Source organism: Anopheles merus, chromosome 2L (assembly GCF_017562075.2).
Source record: "Anopheles merus strain MAF chromosome 2L, AmerM5.1, whole genome shotgun sequence".
NCBI lineage: Eukaryota > Metazoa > Arthropoda > Insecta > Diptera > Culicidae > Anopheles > Anopheles merus.
In genome coordinates, this window is record NC_054083.1 from 1788643 (window position 1) to 1802313 (window position 13671).

A 13671-nucleotide genomic window follows, 5' to 3' on the forward strand; every position below is an offset into this window, starting at 1 on the left:
TGAGAAGTACTCCAGTTCTGTCGCTGGCTAGGTCCATGATCATCTAGTTGCACTAATGGTTTACTTCCGTTCGATGAGCCTAGTAAGAAATAGTTGGGTGTTAAGGCAGGTGCAGCATCGTGATCAATAGAGACATGAGTAAGTGGTCTTGAGTTTACTACGTTTTCAATTTCAATGAGAAGGTTGTTGAGAATTTCATCTGATAACTTCTTGGAAGTACACGCCGCCATAAGGTTTGACTTTACTGTGCGTATTAACCTTTCCCAACTGCCACCCATGTGTGGTGCTGCTGGTGTAATAAACTCCCATTCCGTATCGGCGTCTACAAACTCTTTTGCAATATCCTTTTCATTGAATTCTTTATCTAGCTTCGCTAGTTCTCGCTGTGCACCAATAAAGTTTGTTCCGCGATCGCTGTAAAATTTTCTTGGGCGGCCACGCCGAGAGATGAAATTTCTTAGGGCTATTATACAAGAGCTCGTTGTTAGAGTTTGAACTAACTCAAGATGTATAGCCCTAGTCGTGAGACAGATAGCCAACATTACCCATCTCTTTTGGTTACTTCTGCCCACTGCGACTTTTATGGGTCCAAAGTAATCGATGCCTGTATGTGTGAATGGTCTGGAAAAAACTTCTAGACGTCCTGGTGGTAGATCACTCATGCGCGGTGGGTTCGGTTCTGCTTTTTCATTTTTATAATGTTGGCAATTTCTACGTACGTTGTTGAACAATGGGCGGAGCCGACTAATGCAATACTTTTGCCGCAATTCGTTTATGACTGTTTCAACATTGAGATGGTGATACTTAACGTGGTAGTGTAAAACTATTAGTTTTGTAACGTAATGTCTGTTAGGCAAAATAATAGGAAATTTTGCATCTTCTGTGGCATAATGACATGCTGCTACTCGGGATTTCATTCTTATAACTCCTTCTCGATCAAGCCAAGGAGAGAGTTTATATAATGCGCTTGTTTTTGGGAGTTTTAGTGTATCACTATTTTCGGATGTTGTGAATCGTTTAAGTTCATTATACTCCATGCCGTAGCATTATCTCTGCGCTAATTGTATAATATAATTTTCCGCCTCGCCTAATTCCCTCGTTCGCAATGGCCCTCGATTGACCTGTACTCTGTTACGAATATTATGTACAAATCGCTTAATCCATCCCACCACTTTTGTTATTTGCCGCCAGCTAGAATATTTCTCTACATGTATGGTTGGTGTGGCAGAAACCGTATGAACTAACACATTAGCTTTTAGTTCATTATCTGTTGAGTTATTTACATTATCAGCATAAGGCCATTTATGTTCGTCTTCATATAAAAAATCAGGTCCCTTGAACCATCGACTATCATTAGATAGATTTGGCGGGTGAGTCCATTTTGTAGCATCATCGGCTACATTTTGCTTGCTGGGTATATATCGCCATTCCTTACTTTCCGACAACTCAAGGATCTCAGTTACGCGGAAGCCAACGAAAAGACTATATCGGCGGTGATCGGAATTAATCCAACATAATACGTCTCTTGAATCACTCCAGAAAATTTTGCGAGATATTTTGATCTTTAAAGCCTTTTCAACTGTGCTTGCTAGTCGAGCTCCAATAAGAGCTGCTTGCAACTCCATTCTCGGGACTGACGTTAATTTCAATGGTGCCACCTTTGTTTTTGATGTTACGATGGAACAGCGAACGTTTTGTCCATGAACGACTCTCAGAAAGACAATGGCCGCCATTCCGCTCCCTCCAGCATCTACGAATGTATGTAGTTGAACATCTTCAGCATCATTGATGGAATATTGCTGGGAATAGCATCGGGTTATTTTTACTTGTTCGATTTGTGGTAGAAGTTTTATCCATATCATCCACTTCTTCAATTCTTCAATATGTACTGGTTCATCCCAATCAACTCTTGAGCGCCAAACATCCTGTAAGACCACCTTGAGGTATCCTAAAAAATGTGCAACTAGCCCGAGAGGGTCGAATATGGACATAAGGACTTGTAGCATTTCTCGTTTAGTTGGTGATCGATTTCCCGTTAACAATGATGTATCATAACGATGCCACCACACTTTATACGTCAGCACGTCTAGGGCAGTGTCCCACCACATGCCTAGAACTTTTTCTACGTGACTTTTTGATGAAAAGTTCATACATTTTTCGGTAGAAACACTTCCATTAACATACGCCTCAACGGATTTACAGTTGCTTATCCAATTGCGCATTTCAAATCCTCCAGCACTGTGAACAGTTTTTACGTCGTTTATCAATTGTAAGGCTTCACTTTCTGTTTCAACACTCACAAGCAGATCATCAACGTAATGAAAATGAACGATAGCTTCATATGCTTTGGGGTGAGTAGTTTGAAAACGTTCCGCGTTCCGATTTTTCACGAACTGGGCAGTGCAAGGTGAACAACATGCACCAAAGGTCAACACGGTCATAGCATACACGGCAAGTTCTCCATCTTGTTCTGTCCAATAAAAACATTGATACATTTGATCCTCTCTACGCATGCTTATCTGGTGAAACATTTCACGAATGTCATCTGCGATCGCAATTTGACCCAAACGAAAGCATAATAATATGTTCAATAGAGAACATAAAAGATCCGGTCCTTGCAATAACATACAATTCAACGATAGGCCATGCGAAGACTTCGCTGCTGCGTCCCAAACAATTCTTATCTTTCCTGGTTTGTTGGGATTTTTAATAGGGAAGATAGGTAAAAACCATTTTACTTCGGAGATTTCATTTGAATCCAATTTTCGAACATATCCTTTATGATAATATTCTGATATCATATTATGTAGAGTGTGGTTTAGGCGGCGCTCTGGGACCAATCGAACGAAACAAACAAACACGACTCTGTTCGATAGGTGCTCTGTCAGCTGTTCGATGTCTTACAGACCTGTCATGATGCACTGCAATACGCCTATCTTTTTATCTCGAAAATGAAGCATTTTCATAGTTAAAATGAATATCCATCTGCAAGGGGAAGATTCAACAAATAATTTACTAGTTATTCACATCAATAATAACATAAAAATCATTCAAATTTAATATTGAAAAATGTAAACAAACGTCCATGCGAAACACATACAGTGCATACACATGCATTATGTACATGCAATAGTTTAATACGTTTCAAACCTGTATATTTGATGTTAAAATTGATTGTGAAGCATTGCAAATATTATTGATAGATATTTAAAATATTTTGCAGGCGAATTTTAAGAAGAAAACGAGACAAAATACGAAAACAAACTTGAAATTGTCCCGAATTGAATTCTATCTACTGTAGCTGAGAAGCGTTTGACAGCCAAGGTATTCAAAGCACAGGTGGGTATCGAACATCAAAGACAGAATCAACTGACATGTTCGACTCGATGTTTGTCTTGTTTGTTTGTTTGTGTCTGACAGTGCACCTCCATATGATTATATGGGTTTGTTAGTGTCGGATGTCGTGTTCGATTGCTGCTAGAGCGCCGCCTTAGCTGTTCATCTCTTTTCATTCGTCGTTCTAAGTTGCGGTGACGACGTAAAGCCATCTCTTTATTTACTGGTAGACCGACGTTTTCTAATCTCCATAGTAAACAGGATTCATAACGAACTCCGTTAAAACGTGTGTTATTTTTTAACATTGTTATCGCCCGTTCATCATCTTTAGACGCTAAGTTGTTTTTTGTTGCTACCCCAAGACTATCTAGATCGAAATATTCTTTCATTGCTTGGTGAAGGTCACTGTCATCAGGCTCATGAAGCAGGTGAATGTTCAATTGATTGCTTGTATACGTTTGCGTCTCTTCGTTCACAGGGCCATATATCGTCCAACCCAATCTTATTTTTACGGCAATCGGTTCTCCAAATCGGCCTTCTCGCGTTTTCAATGGAGTAGTTAAACTTGAGTGTTGTGAACCAATGAGAATACGAGGCTTGGCGTTGGTATATGAGACCATCGGTAGTCCTTTAAGATGTTTAAAACGCTGTCCAAGCTTCTCTATGTCCAGTGTTTGTGAATGAAGGTTTAGTTCGCTTACCGTTCTTATGTTTCGTAAACACATTTGCCTTCCACCGGATTCCCCATGAATTTGTAAATTCACTATTAATGAATCTGGTTCTTTTCGAATGCATCCATTCGACCATTGCAGTTCCATAGGGCGGGGTGTTCCAGTAAGCTGCAATTCATTTGCTAGTGCTTGATCAATTAGTGTAATCTCAGAACCGTCATCGAGCAATGCATAAGTCGAAATTTGTTTTTCTGGTCCTATAATCACCACCGGAACATATTTTAGGAGTACCGATCCTTGATCACCGAAGTGAGTGTTATTTGCTGTCCTATTGTTAGAGGTAGGAGACAACTCTTGCTCTTGAATTGGTAAATTTCCATTGTTTCTCTGCTCGTAATGTAGCAGAGGATTATGTTTATACTCACAGCCGGACACTCCACATATTTTATCAGAGCAGTACGGTGGGAGATGTTTCTTTAGACAGATACGACATATTCCATTATTCTTCACTAAAGCCCATCGTTCATTATGTGCCATGCGCAAAAACCCTTCACAACAATTCAAGGAACTGCAGTTAGCAGTACAACCCACACAATGACTTTCTTCTCTAGTTATTTGTTGGTTATTTTGATGAGAGTCGGTTGACACGTCATGTGCTACGATACTTTCTCGACGATGGCCACTTGGAATTTGTTTCTTTGAAAAACGTCCATAATTAGATAATGAGTGCGCGTTAACTTGTCTACCGTTATGGTTTCCATATGGTACTTTAGAGGGTTTGGAAGGTTTTTCTTTTATATTCGAAAACGCTATAGCACTGGTGGCCGAGGCCAGTTGATATAACCAGGAATTAAATGTGGCGAGACTTATGTCCTGAAGATTGAAACGATATTCTGCCCACCGCAATTGTAAATGCGGTGGCAGCTTGTGCACCGATTGATGTAATAAAGTAATGTTATATAAATTATCGGGCACTTTACATGCCCGTACGGTGGCACAAAAGTTCTGTACGGCTACTGAAAATTCTACCAAAGTCTCCAGCTTACTTTCGTCGACTGCTGGAAGCACAGTTATTTTATCGGTTATCGTTTGAACAATGCGTTCGGGTTGACCGTAGAGCATCCGCAAAGTTCCGATAACTGTGCCGACGTTCTCAGGATGCATTAATAAGCTTCGTACATCTTCTAACGCTTTCCCATGGAGGCAGTTCTGTAAGCGTATCAAATTTTCATGGGCGGTAAAACCACACATTTCCGTGGTGTTGTTGTATGCGGATATAAATAACGGCCATTCTTCCGGACTGCCGGCAAATCGTGGCAGATCTTTCGCAAACGATTTCCGTGCATCTTTTTGTGCAGATGATAACTCCGCTTGTATTGTATTGATGTTCTGTGTCGGGTTTAGAACCGTATGTTGTGGTAATGCTTGCGGTGGTACCGCATGGACTGGTTCACTTTTCACGAATCTATTCTGTGACTGCGCGTTTTCTTCTACCCAGTCTTCTACTCTTAAACATTCTATATTACTTGCAATGCTTGACTCGTTATCTGAATCATCGGGTAATTCAGTGAGAATGGCGTACTTCTTTTCGATAAATTGCATCTCGCATCGTCTTTCTTCTTCTAGCTTTGCAAGTAAAAGTTGTTTTTCTCTAGCGGTCGACCGTACTGACGATGCTTTTGAAGAGCGAGAACGCGGAGGTTTCACCGTTTTACATAGTAGCTCATTGCCTTTCATGTTCGATGCCGAAGCCTGCTGATCGTTTGGCACATTTTGCGGCGTGGTGGGTGAAGGATCTTGACTTTGTTCCAAGGCCAGTTGGCTTGATATAGTTTGCGCGATTGTATTTTCTGCCATCTCAGCCTTCGCCTTACTTCGTGTCATACGCTCGCTTGTCGACATCTCACCTAACCTCACTTAGTGACGAACGGCACGAGGTGCTGGAATAAATGTTTTTATAATGTTTGAAATTAATTTTACTTCACACTTTATGAATTTGATCGCGCCAGTTTATCGACGGATAAAAACATTTATTGTCGTTTATTTATACTTAATTCCACAACTTCACAATTCCGCTTCGTTCGTTTTTGCATTCTTGCTTTCTTGGCGTCTTTCCTCGGTCTCATCCTTCCTCGCTCTCTTCTGTCAATTCTCTGTAGTTCATATTCACGGCAAGGTTGGATCGTTGCAAGGTTGGATCGTTTTCAAAATTACCGTTAACACGACATTCGTGTTTTGACGTTCGTTACAATTACCTAGGAATAACGTTTGATCATAAGCTACTCTTTCGCGACCATGTTCAAAATTTAATAACAAAAAACACCATCTTTGTTAGAAAACTCTATCCATTGATCAACCGAAGATCCAAACTCTCCCAGTATAACAAAATTGCAATTTACAAATGCATCATCTTACCAGCTATTACATATGCAATCCCGGTCTGGAAAGACTGTGCTAAAACCTACCTTAAAAAACTTCAAGCAAGCCTTAACAAAATTCTACGAATGATCCTTAATGAAACGTACGGCATCAGGACAACACATCTTCATAACAAAGCCAACACAATTACCCTTGAAGAAATAGCCTTTCAAAATAGTATTCGTATACAAACTAACAGTCGTTTGTCAGATCATACTTTGATTAGAACTCTATTTGAATAAAAATTAGGACTGATATAGGTATAGGTAAATTAGGTTAGTTCATTTACTTTAAGTTATCATTCAATCAACTAAATTCTTCATCATATTCTCCAAAATACAACTGCCTATAGAGCAATTAGAAGACAGCGCTGAAAAACAAAAGTGTTGTATCTCGCGAAAACTGTACTCATTCAAACCGTGAAAAAGAAAAGAAATAAAGAAAACATTTAACAACAACAACAAATCTCCGACAAAGCGTCGCGCTGTACTGGTGGTTTTGTACGCGTAGGAGGGGGAACACACGAAGCGATGGTTCGATGCTGTAGTGTAGGCGAGACAACACGATGTGACGAGCAGCTCCAAGTTGTTGAGCTCGCTGAAAGAAGACACACACATTCACAGACGGCTCGTCAAAGCACGGTATTTGTATTGGTATTAGTGAAGCGCGCGTGTAAAACAGAAAGCGATCTCTCATCGCAGCGCGTTTCTCCTTGCTTCCTCAAGCTTCCTCATACCCTTCGGCCTTTGAATCACTCAAAATTTGGGGTCTCATTGTTTGCGTGGCTTGCTTCCTCAAGCTTCCTCATATCCCTAGGTCTGAATAACTCAAAATTTGGGGTCTCATTGTTTGCGTGGCTAGGTCTGAATAACTCAAAATTTGGGGTCTCATTGTTTGCGTGCCACGCGAACAATGAGACCCCAAATTTTGAGTGATTCAAGCCGAGGGGTATGAGAAAGCTTGAGGAAGCAAGGAGAAACACGCTGCGATGAGAGTTCGCATTCTGTTTTACACGCGCGCTTCACTAGCACCAATACAAATACCGTGCTTTGACGAGCCGTCTGTGAATGTGTGTGTCTTCTTTCAGCGAGCTCAACAACTTGGAGCTGCTCGTCACATCGTGTTGTCTCGCCTACACTACAGCATCGAACCATCGCTTCGTGTGTTCCCCTCCTACGCGTACAAAACCACCAGTACAGCGCGACGCTTTGTCGGAGATTTATTGTTGTTGTTAAATGTTTTCTTTATTTCTTTTCTTTTTCACGGTTTGAATGAGTACAGTTTTCGCGAGATACAACACTTTTGTTTTTCAGCGCTGTCTTCTAATTGCTCTATAGGCAGTTGTATTTTGGAGAATATGATGAAGAATTTAGTTGATTGAATGATAACTTAAAGTAAATGAACTAACCTAATTTACCTATACCTATATCAGTCCTAATTTTTATTCAAATAGAGTTCTAATCAAAGTATGATCTGACAAACGACTGTTAGTTTGTATACGAATACTATTTTGAAAGGCTATTTCTTCAAGGGTAATTGTGTTGGCTTTGTTATGAAGATGTGTTGTCCTGATGCCGTACGTTTCATTAAGGATCATTCGTAGAATTTTGTTAAGGCTTGCTTGAAGTTTTTTAAGGTAGGTTTTAGCACAGTCTTTCCAGACCGGGATTGCATATGTAATAGCTGGTAAGATGATGCATTTGTAAATTGCAATTTTGTTATACTAGGAGAGTTTGGATCTTCGGTTGATCAATGGATAGAGTTTTCTAACAAAGATGGTGTTTTTTGTTATTAAATTTTGAACATGGTCGCGAAAGAGTAGCTTATGATCAAACGTTATTCCTAGGTAATTGTAACGAACGTCAAAACACGAATGTCGTGTTAACGGTAATTTTGAAAACGATCCAACCTTGCAACGATCCAACCTTGCCGTGAATATGAACTACAGAGAATTGACAGAAGAGAGCGAGGAAGGATGAGACCGAGGAAAGACGCCAAGAAAGCAAGAACGCAAAAACGAACGAAGCGGAATTGTGAAGTTGTGGAATTAAGTATAAATAAACGACAATAAATGTTTTTATCCGTCGATAAACTGGCGCGATCAAATTCATAAAGTGTGAAGTAAAATTAATTTCAAACATTATAAAAACATTTATTCCAGCACCTCGTGCCGTTCGTCACTAAGTGAGGTTAGGTGAGATGTCGACAAGCGAGCGTATGACACGAAGTAAGGCGAAGACTGAGATGGCAGAAAATACAATCGTGCAAACTATATCAAGCCAACTGGCCTTGGAACAAAGTCAAGATCCTTCACCCACCACGCCGCAAAATGTGCCAAACGATCAGCAGGCTTCGGCATCGAACATGAAAGGCAATGAGCTACTATGTAAAACGGTGAAACCTCCGCGTTCTCGCTCTTCAAAAGCATCGTCAGTACGGTCGACCGCTAGAGAAAAACAACTTTTACTTGCAAAGCTAGAAGAAGAAAGACGATGCGAGATGCAATTTATCGAAAAGAAGTACGCCATTCTCACTGAATTACCCGATGATTCAGATAACGAGTCAAGCATTGCAAGTAAAATAGAATGTTTAAGAGTAGAAGACTGGGTAGAAGAAAACGCGCAGTCACAGAATAGATTCGTGAAAAGTGAACCAGTCCATGCGGTACCACCGCAAGCATTACCACAACATACGGTTCTAAACCCGACACAGAACATCAATACAATACAAGCGGAGTTATCATCTGCACAAAAAGATGCACGGAAATCGTTTGCGAAAGATCTGCCACGATTTGCCGGCAGTCCGGAAGAATGGCCGTTATTTATATCCGCATACAACAACACCACGGAAATGTGTGGTTTTACCGCCCATGAAAATTTGATACGCTTACAGAACTGCCTCCATGGGAAAGCGTTAGAAGATGTACGAAGCTTATTAATGCATCCTGAGAACGTCGGCACAGTTATCGGAACTTTGCGGATGCTCTACGGTCAACCCGAACGCATTGTTCAAACGATAACCGATAAAATAACTGTGCTTCCAGCAGTCGACGAAAGTAAGCTGGAGACTTTGGTAGAATTTTCAGTAGCCGTACAGAACTTTTGTGCCACCGTACGGGCATGTAAAGTGCCCGATAATTTATATAACATTACTTTATTACATCAATCGGTGCACAAGCTGCCACCGCATTTACAATTGCGGTGGGCAGAATATCGTTTCAATCTTCAGGACATAAGTCTCGCCACATTTAATTCCTGGTTATATCAACTGGCCTCGGCCACCAGTGCTATAGCGTTTTCGAATATAAAAGAAAAACCTTCCAAACCCTCTAAAGTACCATATGGAAACCATAACGGTAGACAAGTTAACGCGCACTCATTATCTAATTATGGACGTTTTTCAAAGAAACAAATTCCAAGTGGCCATCGTCGAGAAAGTATCGTAGCACATGACGTGTCAACCGACTCTCATCAAAATAACCAACAAATAACTAGAGAAGAAAGTCATTGTGTGGGTTGTACTGCTAACTGCAGTTCCTTGAATTGTTGTGAAGGGTTTTTGCGCATGGCACATAATGAACGATGGGCTTTAGTGAAGAATAATGGAATATGTCGTATCTGTCTAAAGAAACATCTCCCACCGTACTGCTCTGATAAAATATGTGGAGTGTCCGGCTGTGAGTATAAACATAATCCTCTGCTACATTACGAGCAGAGAAACAATGGAAATTTACCAATTCAAGAGCAAGAGTTGTCTCCTACCTCTAACAATAGGACAGCAAATAACACTCACTTCGGTGATCAAGGATCGGTACTCCTAAAATATGTTCCGGTGGTGATTATAGGACCAGAAAAACAAATTTCGACTTATGCATTGCTCGATGACGGTTCTGAGATTACACTAATTGATCAAGCACTAGCAAATGAATTGCAGCTTACTGGAACACCCCGCCCTATGGAACTGCAATGGTCGAATGGATGCATTCGAAAAGAACCAGATTCATTAATAGTGAATTTACAAATTCATGGGGAATCCGGTGGAAGGCAAATGTGTTTACGAAACATAAGAACGGTAAGCGAACTAAACCTTCATTCACAAACACTGGACATAGAGAAGCTTGGACAGCGTTTTAAACATCTTAAAGGACTACCGATGGTCTCATATACCAACGCCAAGCCTCGTATTCTCATTGGTTCACAACACTCAAGTTTAACTACTCCATTGAAAACGCGAGAAGGCCGATTTGGAGAACCGATTGCCGTAAAAATAAGATTGGGTTGGACGATATATGGCCCTGTGAACGAAGAGACGCAAACGTATACAAGCAATCAATTGAACATTCACCTGCTTCATGAGCCTGATGACAGTGACCTTCACCAAGCAATGAAAGAATATTTCGATCTCGATAGTCTTGGGGTAGCAACAAAAAACAACTTAGCGTCTAAAGATGATGAACGGGCGATAACAATGTTAAAAAATAACACACGTTTTAACGGAGTTCGTTATGAATCCTGTTTACTATGGAGATTAGAAAACGTCGGTCTACCAGTAAATAAAGAGATGGCTTTACGTCGTCACCGCAACTTAGAACGACGAATGAAAAGAGATGAACAGCTAAGGCGGCGCTCTAGCAGCAATCGAACACGACATCCGACACTAACAAACCCATATAATCATATGGAGGTGCACTGTCAGACACAAACAAACAAACAAGACAAACATCGAGTCGAACATGTCAGTTGATTCTGTCTTTGATGTTCGATACCCACCTGTGCTTTGAATACCTTGGCTGTCAAACGCTTCTCAGCTACAGTAGATAGAATTCAATTCGGGACAATTTCAAGTTTGTTTTCGTATTTTGTCTCGTTTTCTTCTTAAAATTCGCCTGCAAAATATTTTAAATATCTATCAATAATATTTGCAATGCTTCACAATCAATTTTAACATCAAATATACAGGTTTGAGACGTATTAAACTATTGCATGTACATAATGCATGTGTATGCACTGTATGTGTTTCGCATGGACGTTTGTTTACATTTTTCAATATTAAATTTGAATGATTTTTATGTTATTATTGATGTGAATAACTAGTAAATTATTTGTTGAATCTTCCCCTTGCAGATGGATATTCATTTTAACTATGAAAATGCTTCATTTTCGAGATAAAAAGATAGGCGTATTGCAGTGCATCATGACAGGTCTGTAAGACATCGAACAGCTGACAGAGCACCTATCGAACAGAGTCGTGTTTGTTTGTTTCGTTCGATTGGTCCCAGAGCGCCGCCTAAACCACACTCTACATAATATGATATCAGAATATTATCATAAAGGATATGTTCGAAAATTGGATTCAAATGAAATCTCCGAAGTAAAATGGTTTTTACCTATCTTCCCTATTAAAAATCCCAACAAACCAGGAAAGATAAGAATTGTTTGGGACGCAGCAGCGAAGTCTTCGCATGGCCTATCGTTGAATTGTATGTTATTGCAAGGACCGGATCTTTTATGTTCTCTATTGAACATATTATTATGCTTTCGTTTGGGTAAAATTGCGATCGCAGGTGACATTCGTGAAATGTTTCACCAGATAAGCATGCGTAGAGAGGATCAAATGTATCAATGTTTTTATTGGACAGAACAAGATGGAGAACTTGCCGTGTATGCTATGACCGTGTTGACCTTTGGTGCATGTTGTTCACCTTGCACTGCCCAGTTCGTGAAAAATCGGAACGCGGAACGTTTTCAAACTACTCACCCCAAAGCATATGAAGCTATCGTTCATTTTCATTACGTTGATGATCTGCTTGTGAGTGTTGAAACAGAAAGTGAAGCCTTACAATTGATAAACGACGTAAAAACTGTTCACAGTGCTGGAGGATTTGAAATGCGCAATTGGATAAGCAACTGTAAATCCGTTGAGGCGTATGTTAATGGAAGTGTTTCTACCGAAAAATGTATGAACTTTTCATCAAAAAGTCACGTAGAAAAAGTTCTAGGCATGTGGTGGGACACTGCCCTAGACGTGCTGACGTATAAAGTGTGGTGGCATCGTTATGATACATCATTGTTAACGGGAAATCGATCACCAACTAAACGAGAAATGCTACAAGTCCTTATGTCCATATTCGACCCTCTCGGGCTAGTTGCACATTTTTTAGGATACCTCAAGGTGGTCTTACAGGATGTTTGGCGCTCAAGAGTTGATTGGGATGAACCAGTACATATTGAAGAATTGAAGAAGTGGATGATATGGATAAAACTTCTACCACAAATCGAACAAGTAAAAATAACCCGATGCTATTCCCAGCAATATTCCATCAATGATGCTGAAGATGTTCAACTACATACATTCGTAGATGCTGGAGGGAGCGGAATGGCGGCCATTGTCTTTCTGAGTCTGTCTCGCGAAAACTGTACTCATTCAAACCGTGAAAAAGAAAAGAAATAAAGAAAACATTTAACAACAACAACAAATCTCCGACAAAGCGTCGCGCTGTACTGGTGGTTTTGTACGCGTAGGAGGGGGAACACACGAAGCGATGGTTCGATGCTGTAGTGTAGGTGAGACAACACGATGTGACGAGCAGCTCCAAGTTGTTGAGCTCGCTGAAAGAAGACACACACATTCACAGACGGCTCGTCAAAGCACGGTATTTGTATTGGTGCTAGTGAAGCGCGCGTGTAAAACAGAATGCGAACTCTCATCGCAGCGTGTTTCTCCTTGCTTCCTCAAGCTTTCTCATACCCCTCGGCTTGAATCACTCAAAATTTGGGGTCTCATTGTTTGCGTGGCACGCAAACAATGAGACCCCAAATTTTGAGTTATTCAGACCTAGCCACGCAAACAATGAGACCCCAAATTTTGAGTTATTCAGACCTAGGGATATGAGGAAGCTTGAGGAAGCAAGCCACGCAAACAATGAGACCCCAAATTTTGAGTGATTCAAAGGCCGAAGGGTATGAGGAAGCTTGAGGAAGCAAGGAGAAACGCGCTGCGATGAGAGATCGCTTTCTGTTTTACACGCGCGCTTAACTAATACTAATACAAATACCGTGCTTTGACGAGCCGTCTGTGAATCTGTGTGTCTTCTTTCAGCGAGCTCAACAACTTGGAGCTGCTCGTCACATTCCCAACAGAAAAAGCCGAAGTCGCTCGAAGGAAATAAGGTTCGAGATGGGTTCGAGGGAGCTTATCGCTCGAACCCTTGCTCGACGCCCAAGTAGCAGAGCCGAAGTTTTTCAGA

The 13671-nt window shown here is 40.7% G+C and overlaps 2 protein-coding genes across 2 annotated transcripts; one reads left to right on the top strand and one right to left on the bottom strand.

Annotated features, from left to right (window-relative positions):
- Positions 1-975: 975 nt before the first annotated feature.
- On the bottom strand, positions 976-6114 carry LOC121594459. The gene is made up of 2 exons (XM_041917724.1): positions 5915-6114; positions 976-2985 (listed from the first exon to the last, which is right to left on the bottom strand). Exon 2 carries the CDS (start codon positions 2799-2801, stop codon positions 1047-1049), a length of 1755 nt encoding a protein of 584 aa, XP_041773658.1. The 5' UTR covers positions 2802-2985; positions 5915-6114; the 3' UTR covers positions 976-1046.
- Positions 6115-8321: 2207 nt separating this feature from the next.
- On the top strand, positions 8322-12880 carry LOC121594357. The gene is made up of 2 exons (XM_041917530.1): positions 8322-8619; positions 11549-12880. Exon 2 carries the CDS (start codon positions 11733-11735, stop codon positions 12873-12875), a length of 1143 nt encoding a protein of 380 aa, XP_041773464.1. The 5' UTR covers positions 8322-8619; positions 11549-11732; the 3' UTR covers positions 12876-12880.
- The last annotated feature ends 791 nt before the right edge of the window (positions 12881-13671 follow it).

Coding starts and splice junctions, on each gene's coding strand:
- LOC121594459 (XM_041917724.1), bottom strand. CDS start 2,801: ATGATATCAGAATATTATCATAAAGGATATGTTCGAAAATTGGATTCA.
- LOC121594357 (XM_041917530.1), top strand. CDS start 11,733: ATGATATCAGAATATTATCATAAAGGATATGTTCGAAAATTGGATTCA.